The sequence below is a fragment of the Perca flavescens genome, chromosome 7 (assembly GCF_004354835.1).
Source record: "Perca flavescens isolate YP-PL-M2 chromosome 7, PFLA_1.0, whole genome shotgun sequence".
NCBI classification, from domain to species: domain Eukaryota; kingdom Metazoa; phylum Chordata; class Actinopteri; order Perciformes; family Percidae; genus Perca; species Perca flavescens.
The window spans coordinates 29044821-29060760 of NC_041337.1; the positions used below are offsets into that span (position 1 = coordinate 29044821).

General features: G+C 40.1%; 1 protein-coding gene across 2 annotated transcripts in view; it reads left to right on the plus strand.

The window, feature by feature from the left end:
* Window positions 1-5477, plus strand: part of vdra (vitamin D receptor a) — an 89450-nt gene extending 83973 nt beyond the window's left edge. For both annotated transcript variants that reach the window (XM_028583812.1, XM_028583813.1), the window contains exons 7-9: window positions 1209-1360; window positions 2506-2622; window positions 4034-5477. In XM_028583812.1, coding sequence (XP_028439613.1) covers window positions 1209-1360; window positions 2506-2622; window positions 4034-4287 — 523 coding nt within the window. In that variant the 3' untranslated portion in view covers window positions 4288-5477. The remainder of the gene's footprint in view (window positions 1-1208; window positions 1361-2505; window positions 2623-4033) is intronic.
* The last annotated feature ends 10463 nt before the right edge of the window (window positions 5478-15940 follow it).

Sequence of the window (15940 nt, forward strand, 5' to 3'; positions counted from 1 at the left end):
TATGAATGCATGCTGAGCTGAAAGATAAGTTTATAAATGTATGCACATACAGAGACCACGTTAATAAAAAGAATAGAGAAGACCCATATGGGTATACATAATGCAAGCGTGTGTGTTTGCATGTTATGAATCAGAAATGGAAACCTAACAGTAATTTGTTACATGCTTGCATGTTACATTTATTCATACTGCCCTTGTTGTGGAGCGGAGTCTCAGCTGTGTGTGTGTAGTTCAGGGGATTTCCTATGGGAATTAGAGAGTGTGGGATCTCTTTGTTCAACTAAAAGTTAATTCTGGACCTCCAGATTAACTCAAATTTGTTTTGATTTGAGTTGAAAATTCAGACCTTAATATCATCAAGTTTTCTTTCAAGAAAATTGTCAAAATGTCGCTCTCTATTCAGTCACGTCTTAGTCCTCCGCAAATACTGTTTGAAACTGACTTAGCTACTTTCTATCTATGCCTCATATACTGAAACACTGCAGTGATTCTGTCTATTCAATTCTTCCCTGGAATAACTTTTGAATTTTATTTACGTAAAAGAAACAAAACGGTGTGTTCAGTCAGTGTTTATTTGCCACACACTGCCAATGGACATTTGCTGTAGGTAGCTAATAGCACACACCAACTCTATTTGTGTGATAGAAACCGAGAACAATGACAGAAACTACAGTTGTTTCTTTCATGTTTCTGTCTGCTTTGCTGTTCAGTCAGTACAGTATGTACAAATCTTTTGCTCAAATTGAAAATGTTTTTAGTTTTATCTTGCAGAAGAAGACCTCTCATTTATAATTTTTTACATAAACAAAAAACACAAACACCTGTTTTCGATAAGGATAAGATGACCAATATATGTATTTAGTGAAAGATTTTACGGTTGAAAAAAAATTGTGTAATGGTTACACTGTTGCAAAACTACCTCAAATATATCTTTGGCATTTCTGTACTGCAATGTCTTGTTATATTTACTGTATACACAATACAGTCATATGTGCAATAAAGTGATATCAGCCAATTTATCGGTCTACCTCAAAAATTTGCAGCGACTATGCAGTTCCTATATAACTCAAGTAAAATGAATAAGATATTTTTTTGAGAAGTTGATGCAGTACAAGGTTAAAAAGCAAAGTGAAGTAACAAAAATATGTTTGTGTCAACATGTATACAGTAACAATAATAGTAATACTATCTGTGACTGTGTGTTCCAGAGAGCTGACCGCAGAAGACCAGATTGCTCTGTTGAAGTCGAGTGCCATTGAGATCATCATGCTGCGTTCAAACCAGTCTTTCAGTCTGGAGGACATGTCCTGGAGCTGCGGAGGACCTGACTTCAAATACTGCATCAATGATGTTACAAAGGGTTGGTTGCATCTCACTGTCATAGTACCAAAGTGAGACTATTGAAACTGGATTAGGGGCTCAGTTTCATGTGTTTTAAAGAGCCACTATTATGCTTTTTGGGGATTTTTCCCATATATTAGTGTGTTATATAGTTTTTTGTGTATGTAATAAATGTATGAAGTTAAAAAAAAAAAAACACAGCACTTTTTCTCAACTACCTAAAAACGGCTCGCCCACATTCCAGTTTGAAATTCCTCAATTAGTGATGTCACTGATTGAGAAAGCCAGCCCAGTTTTTCACATGTGCTGCCCATAGGTGCTGCCTGAGCGAGTATGGCACGCCCGGTGGCTTGTTTGAATTTGGTTGACCAATCACAACAGAGTGGGCCAGCTGACCGGGCCACGAGCTCAAACAGAGTGTTTCAGGCAAAGGAGCTGCAGCAATGGGCAGTATGAGAAACGTGTTTTTTGAACATCAAAGCATGTAAACCTATTCTAGTAGACCCCAAGACTGCAAATATGATGCTGAAAAGGAGTATAATAACTCTTTAACTTTAACTTGTGTGTGTGTGTGTGTGTGTGTGTGTGTGTGTGTGTGTGTGTGTGTGTGTGTGTGTGTGTGTGTGTGTGTGTGTGTGTGTGTGTGTGTGTGTGTGTGTGTGTGTGTGTGTGTGTGTGGACTGCACACAGAGCATGTCAGAGACCTTGCTTATTGATTCCTCTCAATACACACACTCCTCTTCTTCCTCGCGTACCCAATGCTCTGAAGGTTTGATAAAACTTACACAGAGAACAGTGTTCATTGTTGGAGCTGATGACACAGCTGTGATTTTCTTTCCTTTTTTCTCCTACCTTTATATAACGGAACCTTACAAGCAGGGTTCAAGGTTAACCAACACACTGCCATCTACGCAAACTTGCACATTACTATGAGGTTTTGACTTCAGGTATTTTCATGGAAGCAATAAAGCAGCCACAAACAGAAACACACACTCTGTTCTTATTCACTGACACATGCAGGGCCATAGAGAGTAATGGTTCTACTTTGAAGCACACTGCTGTACAAAGTGTGTTTTTAATTTATAAATCAATAGAAAAGCACAATATAATGTGTCCCCTGCCTCGGACTCAGTATAAACGTTATGTTTGTGTCGTCCTCCATAGCTGGTCACTCTCTGGATCTGTTGGAGCCGCTGGTGAAGTTCCAGGTTGGTTTGAAGAAACTCAACCTGCACGAGGAGGAACATGTGCTGCTCATGGCCATCTGCCTGCTTTCTCCAGGTACTGTTTGTGTCTGTGTGTTAATTTGAGTGTTGACAGTGTAGGTGTATTCCCAGCAGAGGCATTTTTTTAAGAGTGAGATTGTTAGTAGATTGACTGGCTTACTAACAACGGCACGTCAGGAAAGTACAAACAGTGTAGCACAGGGTATGTGTTGCTTGCTGAACAAAATTCCCCGAATAATTAGTGTGTTTTGAAGTTACCGCACAACGTCAGAAATGAATGTTGGTAAGAGAAGTTGACAACACCACTGATTGAGGTCATCAAGCAGCAAGGCCATTTCAAGAATGACTCATTCGCCCTCTAAAACATTTCTAAATGTGATATTCAAATTTCTGTTTATGGCCTTATTTCAAAATGTAAACGCATATAGAAAAAATAAAGATATATTGATCCCATTAGAGAAAGAAAAACAAGAGCAGTGATGGAATTCATAAAAATGTGGATTTGCTTTTATACATTCAGTATATTTTTTAGTAGTAAGGCTCAGAAAGTATTAAAAAAGAAAATGTTTTATATCCCTTGGAAAATTGGCCCTCTCCTCTGTCCATTAATAAGCCAAAATTTCTTTTCTGTTCTAGAAACTGTTCTTGAGCATGTACCACTCATGCCAACTGATGTCATTTCTGAGTAACCTAACTTATCTAAAAAAAAAACATATGTATAATATAGAATAAGATATACTTTATTGTTCCCAAGAGGAAGTTTTGCTTGGACAATAGTCCTACACACAGCTGCAATCAAATTTAAACTTAAAACAATACGTAGCCGCAACACAGAACAGTGGAACACTAAAGACACAGTAAATAAATTGCATACACCAAGGATATGTAAGATATTGTGCATATGTAAAGGGATATGTAAGATATTGTGCATGCCCTGTGAGATAAAAGATATCAATACATAGGCCTAATAAAATGTATGTATAGACTATGTATGTGAAAAGCCTGTAAATAAAGGGAGTAAATGTATTATTTCAAAAGTTTAGGCCAGAGTTAAACATTTGCTAAAATGAAGAACATGTTGTGAGCATTATAACTAACTAACTAACTAACTAACTAGGAAAGTGCAAAGAAGTTGTGATGTATTTTGTGCTGGAAGTGTAGTGTACATTAAAATACTGTTTGCCGTAGCCAGCCAATATGATCATAAATTGCATGTTATGGGAGGAAGTAACTGCATTAACAATGTAAACATGTCTATAGACCATGATTACATTCCACTACAACAAAACCTCCAACTGATGTTCTCTCTCCATCCATCCATCTCCCCACCTGAACTTTACTCTCCTCTACCTTCTCTCTGTTCCACTCCCTCTCTCCACCTGCCTCCCTCCTCTGCTCTGTGACCTCCCTCATAACGGGCATGCGCACATTCCTTCCACTGCACCCTCTCCCTTACCCAATGGCAGATCGTCCCGGTGTCCAAGACCACGGCCGCATCGAGCAGCTCCAGGATCATCTGTCGGAGACACTGCAGGCCTACATCCAGGTCAACCACCCAGGCGGACGCCTCCTCTATGCCAAGATGATCCAGAAGCTGGCCGACCTGCGCAGCCTGAACGAGGAGCACTCCAAGCAGTACCGCTCACTCTCCTTCCAGCCCGAGCACAGCATGCAGCTCACCCCGCTGGTGCTGGAAGTGTTTGGCAGCGAGGTGTCATAGCAGAGAAGGAGGCACGCTTGCATACATACACACACTCATCACACATCATAGGACACACAGGACGACCAACCAACCCTTACCGCCTTTTCCCCAAGAGAACCCCAGCCCTGATTTATACCTGGACGTGAGGGAGAAAGATGGATCATCAGATAGGTAGACGGTAACCTTCAACCCCTTCATCTGTCCATTCTCCTCCTCCTGACCTTAAGCAGCAAGGCTCAGATGCCTGGACCTCTAAATTTATAGATTTTAAGACATCTTAATATGCTCTGGATTTCTGCAGCACCTGGATAACCAGATAATATTTTAACCTCTGAATTTGCAAACACAGCACCGCATTAAATGTCATTACGTCAGGCAGATATCCTGACTGGTAGACATCTGGAACAGACAGACATCCTGATCCTCTCCAAATTTAGAAACTCCAAAAGGAAGATTGCCTTTTCTCATCACCACCGTCCTCCGGATATCACTGCTAAATTCCTCTCATTTCTTCTTTTTTCATTTATTTTTATTTTTTATATTTTTTTTACAGTGAAGACCGCTTGATGGATGTGAGCGTCGCATCCCTTCTACCATCATCCTCATAACATTGTTCACATCGTCGCGATGACGGACAGAAATAGATACACAGATTTACATCGTTTAACCAATGCTGGCACTTGTGAGTTACAACCACATTGCTAGCAATGTTACTACACTCGCGTTAGATAGCTATAAACTATTGTTGATTTACAGTTTGTTGACAGCAAAGACATCCAAATATATTAAATGTCAACATAGCGTTTTAAAATACTTGGTTAAGATGGGCTGCTTAGCCCTGTGTATCTGTAGGTCTCAGATGGTCAGCTGAAGCGAAGAAAGGAAGTATAGGTAGGAATGTTTCAGTATAGGAACGGTGAGAAGAGAGGTGCCATTTGGAGGAATGAGTAAAGGAGGTTGGATAGATGGAGGGATATGCTACGGTTAGAATTCCCTGGTCACAAGACAAAAGGGAATTTCACAAAACAAGAATGTATGTATAATGCTATATAAATATAAATGATACGTATAAGCTGATATATATGAATATATATATTTAAGAGAGCGAAACATGGTTACTTCCAAGGAAGCAAGCAATTCAGAGTGTTGTATAAAGTAGAGGATTTGAAGGCCCCTTCTCAGTTGTGTGTGTGTGTGTGTGTGTGTGTGTGTGTGTGTGTGTGTGTGTGTGTGTGTGTGTGTGTGTGTGTGTGTGTGTGTGTGTGTGTGTGAGCGAGCGTGCGCGTGTCTTTCAAAAGACAATTGTAGACACACAAGAAAGCGCTGAGAAGTGTGAGGAGTCCTTCTATTTTTGTGATGTGTGTACAGTATATGAGAATATTGATGAACCACAAGGGGGTGTGTACAGGCTCTGACCGAGGGATTAGTGCAGGGAAGCACTTCTCTGATCATTTTTTTTGGACCTGTGAAGTTTGTAGACAGACACACGCAAACACAACGTCATGTTTCCTGGATAGTGGTTATCCAAAAAATATTTGTTCGGCTGGTTAGATTGCTGCTAAGACAGTTCGAGCTAGATAGTTGGACAGAAGCCAACTACTGGCTGTTGCCTCAGGGAAAAGTTTGTCTGATGATATTGTGTACTTAGTGTTCATGGTATGTGTGGCGTAAGCTTACAATCATAAGACAGAGATTGTTTTTGAAGCTCTAGGCATCACTGTGATTTCTAATCATACTAAATACTAAATAACAGCATAAGTAAGCTAAAAGTGAAACTTTTTGAAATAAATGGTGACTACAAGATTTTCATTACTAAACTTTATCTGTTCAGTTAAAAAATGACTTATGAAATAGTTTGCATAGGCCTAGAATCCATTAGAGATCATTGTTAAAGTAGACCTTCCCATGAAATGGCTACATTTTTAAAATACAGAGCCATCTGTGTTAAAACACTGAGTGATTAATATCAGCCTTAAGGTTATTTTTTCAGGACAAAGTGAATAATCTACAGAAGGTAGCAATGTACAGTAGTTAAACAATGTATAGCCTGTAGTGTTTTTGGAATGAAATCCTTCAGATGCTCTAAACAGCTAGGTAGAATTATAAAACATGAGAAAGAAACTTTTTTTTATATATTAAACAAAACTCAAGCCTCATACATTTTTTGTCACATCTATATCATTTCAACACCAGCCACATAAGCGAGGTTTAGGATGTTACTTTTCAACATCACTACATATCATATCACGTTTCAGTCGACGCAATGCATGCTCACCCCTCATGCAGGCCTGGATCACCCCCTTGTGGACAAACCTTGTAAATACCACTTGCTAAGTCTGTACATAGTTAGAGATTAATGTAGGCAAAATACTAAGAGAATTCAATTGTTGATGATGGCAAGATGCTCTGGAGATACAGCACTATGTGCAATTAGGAGATGGACTCTTATGTTCTATTCAACTAGAATCGGCAGAGGCGGCAATCCTGGTCAAGTTATTGAGTTGTTTCAGGGTGCACTAAAGAAGGCTGTCTGATATGGTTGTGACCATATGTCACATGTTTGGCACTCAACATTTAGCAAATTCAGATTTAACCAATTTCATAACCATGAAGTAAAATTAGGCATTTCACAGATCAACACACCTGAAAGAACATCAGGAAAGAACCTGTATCATACCAACCTGGCCAATAGAGTCCCTAATAAAGGGCCAGCATTGGTCCCACCCTGTTTTGGATGATGCTCATACTAGTGTAGTATGTTTAATGATGGGACTCGGAATTATAATTGCAAAAGGCTTCATGTGACTGAACATTGCCAGTGGTGGTTGTGTTGATCATTCCAACTGGCTGAGTCTCATGCACTAGCTACACTCTGAACATCAGCGTGAGCATCTTTAACTCTCTGGCAGCCTTTTAAAGGCACCCAACAACTCAGTATGTCAATCACCAGGAAGTGTCCTCTCTGTCCATTCCAAGCTTATGGATGTACACCTTTTCTCTTTCTCTCTTTCTAAAGTCTATCAATAAGCTTTTGACAATTATACAGTATATCCATAATATTCATTTTGGTGAAAACGTTATTTTTCATTTTCTCTATTTTCTTTTGTTTTTTTCAAGATTGTCAATTTTAATGTGTGTCTGAGTTTTGCTGTCTAGCTAGCGCTTGGCTTGTTGCGCTGGGACCTCGTTATAATGAAGCAGAGGTGAGCCTGGTGGAGCCCTGGAGCCTTTTCCAATTGCAAAATGAACAAGCTCCACTTCCCTTGTTCCCTCGATTTCAAGTGAGTGAATACGGAATAGCCCCTTTTTTTAACTAAAGATGTGGCTTCACTTTCTTGTTCGGACAGGGAAGGGCCGCTGGCACTCATTCTCCTTCCTTTATCTTATGGAATGAAAAAACACTGGTCGGTGCAGCCGTGGTACACCTGGAGCTGCACCCTGAGGTGAAGGAAAACAGTGGAGCTAAACATTTTTCATTGTCAATGGAAAGGCAGTACCCAGTTCTGAAACACAAAATCAGCTACATCTGCTTTTTCCAGAAGCAGGACGTCAAAACACAATCAAGTGATCATGAACTACCACTGCCTCAACTGACTGACACAGGATTTAGCCAATGGCAGCAGCATCAGCGTGGGCGTGCCTCTTCATTAACCACCCAACCATGTAACCGCCTCTTTTTCTGCAGTAGCCAATTACAGCAGGATTACTCTTCATAGCTTTAACTCAGCAGCCAGTCAGGCTCTGCTTTCGGACAACTGTGGTGCACCAAGGGCTGACGAGAGTCTGAAATGTAATGGAACAGCTGCTGTGGAATTGGATGTGTCACTTTACTGTGAAAAAGACAATGCAGAAATTGGCTCCTTTTGTCCCATTTGACCCAGACAACCGTTGGATTGGACCTCCATAAGACTGTAGAATCAGTATAGAAGATTTTAGGAGAAAGTATTTTTTAAATGAGAATTGCCACAGGCAGATGTAGTGACGTGCTCTATAGGCAAAGTGTGCAGTGACTGACGAGATGTCGCCTCCTGAACCCAAAGTGTGACATTACCTTTCTCACTATGTCTCGCATCGCATCTCTTGGAATTTTAGATTTGTAAAAATCATCGTTTGTTAAACAATAGTTGTTGAAATACATAAAAAAGTGGACTTTTTGTTTCTGTTTCAAAAGGAATGCAAGGCAGGGTTATGGGGTGAGAGTGTGCTCAGTTTGAAGAGTTCTGAGCGTGAAACATCAATTATTTAACGTTGCTATGCTGCTGTGCGACATAATGCTACATAAATAAAGGTGCTGTAGGTAGGATTGCGAAGATCCAGGACTTAGCCAAAAAGATTTGACCACTTCTCAGTCCCTCCCCTTTCTGCTAAAGCCCAAAATGGTCTCCTAAGCCCCTCCCCCACACAACAGAATATGAATGCCTGTGCATGATCAGTGATTGACACGCAGTTAGACACACCCCCCTGGCCCTGATTGGTACATCTGAACAGGGAGCTGTAGATTTTTGCAAATTGCACTACAGGCTGTAGGTGGCGCCAGAGGAGCCAGATTATTTTTTAAATGACCAGCTTCATGTAGTTTTACTCGAACATAGGGTCAGTTTCAGCAAATCTAATTTTACAAGTCTTACCTACTGCACCTTTAAGTTTCCATTATTAATGGTTGCATTTGTGGATTGTACATGGAGAACATTATGCCTGCAAGACAGATCTGGATTACAATATTTTCACTAATGGCTAACATTACTATTGTAGCTGATGCTACTAGGGCCATTCGCGCTCAAATGAACCCAAACAAGGCCGCACTCTCTCAACCCTCCTCCCCTCAACCCAGGTCAGCAGCTCCACCTCAGTAGCCTTACTTACAGAAACCTCACTCAGCTGGAAACATTTAACAGATACCTCAATATTTTACAGGATGACTTTTCACAATAGCCTTCAAGGGAACAAAACATAAACCCATACAACACATACACTCACACAGACACACCACAGCTCTCTCCTCAACAAACTTTACAGTGTTTTTTTTAATCAAACGTACAGTAAACTAGTTGCCAGTTGTGTAAAATCTAAGGTTGTCCAGTAGAATCCTCTTGCCAGTAGACCAGTCAGTATATGAGTAGATCCCAATGTTTTCGACATGTTAACTGTCACTCTTTTTCTGCTTTACTCACTTGATCCTCATCTCTGCCTCATTATGCATTTTCTGTAGTCTCTCTGTCTTTACAAACAGATGACATGCCGCTAAGCTTTGGCGCTGGGTTTAACCAAACATACTACCTCTCCCTTTCCCACACACACACACACACACACACATACATAAATATATATTGCAGCATGATTGTCCAGCATACATAAAATATTTGAACACTAATTTAGAGTTTTTGTGTATATGTACAGTAAATTCTTTTTAATCTATTTTCAAATGCTGGATGAATTGTTTTTACCTCAAATCTCAATATAAGCCAACAAATCTTAGTCAGTAGATCAGAGGCCTCTCTAGCATCACGGTGCCACCGAAGTGTGTAAATACATGTTAAGCCTACTTTCACATAGCGGCTGCAAGTGCACATGTTCTTTTTTCTTTCTTTTACATGTGACACAGATTTTCTAATAATTTTGAGCATAATTTTTAATATACAAGATATAACGTGTTACTAAGTGAGCTTTTTGAGGCACTGGAAAGCAGATTTATTTTCTTTCAGACAGAGCCCGGCTAGCTGTTTTCCCCTGATTCTAGTCTTTATGCTAAGCTAAGCTCAGCGCCTCCTGGCTGTTAGCTTTATATTTAGCAAACTGATATGAGCATTATCGCTTTCCTCAGCTAACACTCCGCAAGAAAGCGAATCAAATATATCCCAAAATGTCAAACAATCCCTTTTAAATAGCAAAGCTATTAAAACAACAAAATAACTGAAGTAGTAGTAGTGGACATTAGTACCAGTGTGTGAAAACAAAATGACAAAACAAAATGTGAATCATAACACACTTGGGGAAAAAAATAGTATTTTTATTATTAATGGAAAATAAACGCAGTTTAAAATTTAAATTAAAGATATGATCAGCAAATGGGAATTGGGCCTGAAAGCCTGCTATGTGAATGTAGCATAAAACCACAGAGGCGATGATGAGTGGATGTGCGTCTGCTCATCAGTGGACACGGAGAATTTGGACTTGAAGCCGCTCCTCCTTGAGTCTAGCAACGCCTTCCTAACCGTTGTTGTAGCAAAATGCCACTGGAGTCGGCCAGGAGACTTGTCTGTCTGATGGGACTCCACAGAGCTGCCAGTCGTAGGCCTACTCTTTTTTATTTTTTATTTTATATAGTTAAAAGTGCTGGATCAAAAGTTGAAAAACCTCTCAATCAGGCTTGTGCAGACGCTTTCAGCTTCATACTAGAGTGACTCGTATAAGGGGAGCGGTAGTTAGACTTTGACAACCGCTCTGTCCTAACATCTAAAATGCAAAAAGTAACAGCTGCCGCCTGGATTTAACACCCAACACAGTGTTGTCCCTCAGTCTGCTTCACTTTGGTATTGCAGGTTTCCTGTGTTTGTTTGTCTCTAGCTTTCCTTAAGCGTATGATATAAGGGTTTGCAACATTGGGATCCCATATAAGATATTCTAGATACAAATAGTGTGTATATTATTTTTTTAACTCCGCAACCAGCCAAGTCTCACGACCCCCGCTCCAACCCAACCTCCGCACTCTGCCTGCCTTCTTCTAACTCCCTCTAACTCTGCTCCTGAATCCTTTCTTTATTTGCTGTTTATTATTCACTCAGCTTTCAGGAAACCAGGCCTTCAGAATATATGCTGTGAACGACACACCACGCCTTTAGGGATCACGCTTAGTACTTTATCGACTAATGAATCACGTTTCATGTGGAAGTTTAAAAGCTTTGGGCCGATATGGAAATTCAGTCTGAGTTGATTCAGTTCTTAAAAAGTATGAGATATTTAGGGATGCAATTATTTGATTGCATCAACATGTTATCGGTTTCATGTCCTTTATGGAAAACGGATATTATGGAGCTTATTTGTTGAGTAAATGGTTAAATATAATGCAAATCAACCGACTGAATATTGAACTTTAGCTGCTTTTTTTTCAACAGATGTCTGAGTAAATCTCAGTTTGGAGTGGCCACAGTAAAGGTCTGTGGCTCGGACTGAAATATTGTCGCCCATGTTTGAACCTGATAAAGAGCAGGTAGATAGAAAGTCGGCTTTTCTACTGTTAACAGATGGATGGTTGTCATTCAAGACCGATTGTCATCTGCTGCTCTGATCGCATTTCTCTGCTACCTCTTTAAATATGTGCTTGCTCATACACAAATGCACTTAAACAACTGCACTTACAGGCAAACATACACTCATACTGACTGAAAAAGACAGACACTGAACACAGTACACACACTCAGACACACACACACACACACTCAGAGACACACACACACACACACACACACAATGCACATTTCTGTGCACTCCTTTATCCTTCACCAGCAGTTTTTGCCAATGATGCACTTGTGTTTTTGTCTCTAAATGCTCTGCAAAATGTGTGACGTCTAAAACTGATTTGTTCTCATCATCTTTGTTTTTTCTTCTTTTAAAATAAAACAAACTGTAATTTCTATAGCAGGTCCTGGGCTAGCCAGGTGGTTTGAAATAAATTGAACATTAATCAATCCAGAACATACAGAAAGTTACATGTCTTTTAAAAAAAAAAACAATAAAAAAACATAAATGCACATATTGCTCAGCTCAGTTGTACCTTGGTGTGCCTAGAACCCACAGCCTTATTTTGGGACAATATCAGGTGTTTTAAACCAGAATACAGGGACGATCTGTCCTTGTATTGCTGCCAGCTTCATTCAGTTTCAGTGGTTAATCTTTTCCTCTCTTCATATCCACACTTTTGTTAGTTTCTTCAGTTGTATCGGTTTTTGAGTCAACAGTAGCTTGCTTGTGGGAGATGCATGTCCTGATGTGCTTGCGTCATTGTTTTTCTGCTGGTTGTTCTTTAGTTTAATTCAGTACTTTAATGTATTCCCCTTGGCTGATTTGTCAGTGACAGTTAGTTCTTGTAAAGCCTAACCATAGATCATATCAAAAAATGATTTAGATGTCAGTTCAAAATCTTTAACTTGATGTGCTGACGCAACAGTCTAATGTAACTTCTTGATTTTTATTTTATTTAAGTTTTAGACTTAATTTAAGCTTCTTTTTTTTTAAGAATGTCCAGCAGACAGTGACCTCCCATAGCATTAACTATTCTCATCATTAGGACAAAAGCAAAAAAAAAAAAGTTTATAATTGTAATTGATCTCAGCAGAGTCCCAAGATAAGTACCTTTACCTTCACGCGCGCACACCATGCAGTAATACTCACCCGACCTCAGTGCATATACCGTTGCCATGGCTTCGTTGTTGATGGCACCATCAATCGCCCTATATATAAAAGAAATAGTGTTATACATACAGTACCTTAACCAATGTCTCTCTTCATGGTCAAAGTCACCGCCTGGTTTTTGTGTTGCTCTTTTCTTTTTGCTCTTCTCGTCTTTAAAGTTGATCCATTGTACTTTGATTGTATGTAGTAAAATACCGATAATGTTTTGGGGAAATCACAAATAAAACAGCTGTACATAATGATGCAAAACATCCCTTGTGTTCCTGTTTTCTTTTAAGGCTTGTTGTGTTTCTGTAAAGGAGACATGAATTTCAGAGAATAAGGTTAGATCTTAAAACCTGGTTTTATTTTTATTTTAGTTTTGAGATCTCTCGCAAAATGGAGACTACTTTAATTTCTATTGTGATGTTTACCGCATTAAAAACAAACATTTAAGGCAATGTCTTTCAGGAAAGAGAACCCCTGTTCATCTTAATAATCCACAGAAACATTTATTGGACTATTTATTTAGTAGAAAGCAGTTCTGATAAAAAACACAAGTCTGGGATATTCAGACTAATTGGGACTGTTGGGAATTGGGAATTATTCTTGGAAAGACACATTGTTGTTCAAATATTTAAATGCCATTTTGCTATGGTGTGAGCACAACACATTAAATTTCTAGCAAAGCCAAAAGTTAAAAATGGGCATTTTCTTTTTTTGTACATTTCCACTCACAGTGATGCAAGTTGTAGTTTAAACATGGTGCACATATATGTCTTTGGAAAGTAGAGGGCGCTAAGATGCAAAAGTTTAATCTATCAACTAGCTTCTCTTCCTTCTTCGTTGCTCTGCCTGGTTGTAGCGCTATCCTATTACGTGCAGAGGGAATTTGAAAGACAGCCGTTTATCCCGCCCCTCGGATCGAGCTCCGTCAATTGTGAGTTCCCAGACCCTACATTTGGATGTGGGTTTGGCTTGTCAGGCTACAGCAGTTCAACACCTAGAAGGGGTGTGTGTGTGTGTGTGTGTGTGTGTGTGTGTGTGTGTGTGTGTGTGTGTGTGTGTGTGTGTGTGTGTGTGTGTGTGTGTGTGTGTGTGTGTGTGTGTGTGTGTGTGTGTGTGTGTGTGTGTGTGTGTGTGTGTGTGTGTGTGTGTGTGTGTGTGTGTGTGTGTGTGTGTGTGTGTGTGTGTGTGTGTGTGTGTGTGTGTGTGCGTGTGTGCGCAAAAAAGATACCCAATTTCCTATTTTATGGTTTCTTTACAGTCAAAAAGTAAAAAAAGGGATTTTTTTTTAATGTGTAAATCAATGAAATGTCAGATTTTTAGAGACAGGTCAGTCAAATTATAATACAGCATTTAACAGAAAGTAATGATTGTGTTATTCTAAAATGTGCAAAAAAAAATAGTGTAGAATCTGAATTACTCTAAAGAAGAGGAGGAATGCAGAAAAGTTAGCCAATTTACAGTAAATATGTGCACAAATGCAGGCACCTAATGGCATGAAGAAAAGGAAAGCGAGGGTTTGGACTGGCAGCGACACTGGGCTGTTTCAAAGCTTGGCACTCATTCTCAGGCAGAATCCTGATTCCAACAGCTCTTTATCTTTTCTTGTATGTTATGGCAGTGGTTCCTGACCTCGGGGTAGGGATTCCCCCAGGGGATCCCAAGCTAAAACTACGAAGTCCCAAAATGATTAGGGAGGAAAAACAAAACGACGTATATAGACAGTACAAATCACGGTTGTTAGACCTTCAACAACAGACAGTGTGACATTGCTTGTTTGTGAAGGCTCTTACATTCACTTTCCTCCTGATGTTTGATCTTCTTTGTTCTTCTAATGATAAGACAGCAGCTGCAGCATGATGAAAGGAAAAAGAAGACGGTCTCTTCGACATGATGTACAGTATAAGAGAGATGGGGCTTCACATACAATAATTCAACAAGAGAGCTGAAAAGCGGAGACGTGAAAGTGTAATAACCATCTCAGACCTCTCTTTCATTGCAGACTTTTCCTAATTTGCCCGTGTTATGACAAACCCCACCCGCCCGGCCCTTTCCAGCAGGATGAAACAAACGCTTGAGAGTTATTTGCGAAAACCCTACATGACCCAGGTCTGGCGAGCAGGAGGATAACCGAGTGCTTGGCCTGTCTGTGATGAGAGTCATCCAAACATCATTAGAACCATTTTCTCCATGTGAACCTGTAGGAGACGCCTCACACACACACACACACACACACACACACACACACACACACACACACACACACACACAGATCTGTGGACTTCCTGGAAAGAGAGAAAAACGAGGAGAGATAGTGAGAGAGCGGAGAATGGAGGGCCAAAGAATGGGAGAAATAGGAGGAGAAATGGCCAACCGTGTTTTAAGGAGGAGAACCTCATTGATTAACTAATGGAGGTTTTGAAAGCAGATTGTTGACTGAGTAGCTTTAAATTGGACCATTCTCATGACAAAAAGGTTTGGCTGCTGTCAGTTTAGTGAGTATTTCCCTTTGTTTATGTCCATGACGCAACACTCATTGCGGTTTTCATAATAACTGCTTCTCCCATTTTTAGTGCGTCTAAGACTGCCAACCAGATGCTAATGGCCCACGCTGCAGTGTTGATTGACTATTATCTCACAGGCTTTCACGGCTCATGTGAAGAGAGTTACACTTATGGATGAGGCAGCAAAGCCAATCGTCTGAAGTGTTTCTACAGTCACATTCCTGCATAATTACTGCACCCAGCAGTGTCGGGAAACGGCTCTGACGGGGATCTTACAGTATGTCGTAACAGTTCAACGAATCAGGACTTGATGATCACTCCAGTACACTGCCCCTACGCCCCTGAAATAGTTGTAAAACACACATGAGAAATGGGAGTGCTGTGTTCTTGAAACAATTACTCTAAAAGTCATGCATTTTTAGAATTCCACTATTTACACATAAAGTACCACTCAAAAGGGGTCACACGTGTTGGCTGACAGAAATATGAAATCCAATTACATGCTTTAATGTTCAAAAAAGAAGATACCTGTCATCACCCTTCCGTCTGAAACGCTTCGTTTGAGCGCCTGTCTCATTAAGCAGTCTGCTGAGTAGTCAGCGTTTCGCATCTGCGCTGTCTGAGTCTCTGCACTATCATTGCAGCCGGGGAATGACTGTAACTGCACTCTAGCGGTACTTTCTATCTAGATATAGTATAGTTGTAACATTACAACCTAACAGAAGTCCTGATGGCTCGTTTAAAGGCACAGTTTCCGAATACAGGCTGTGTGC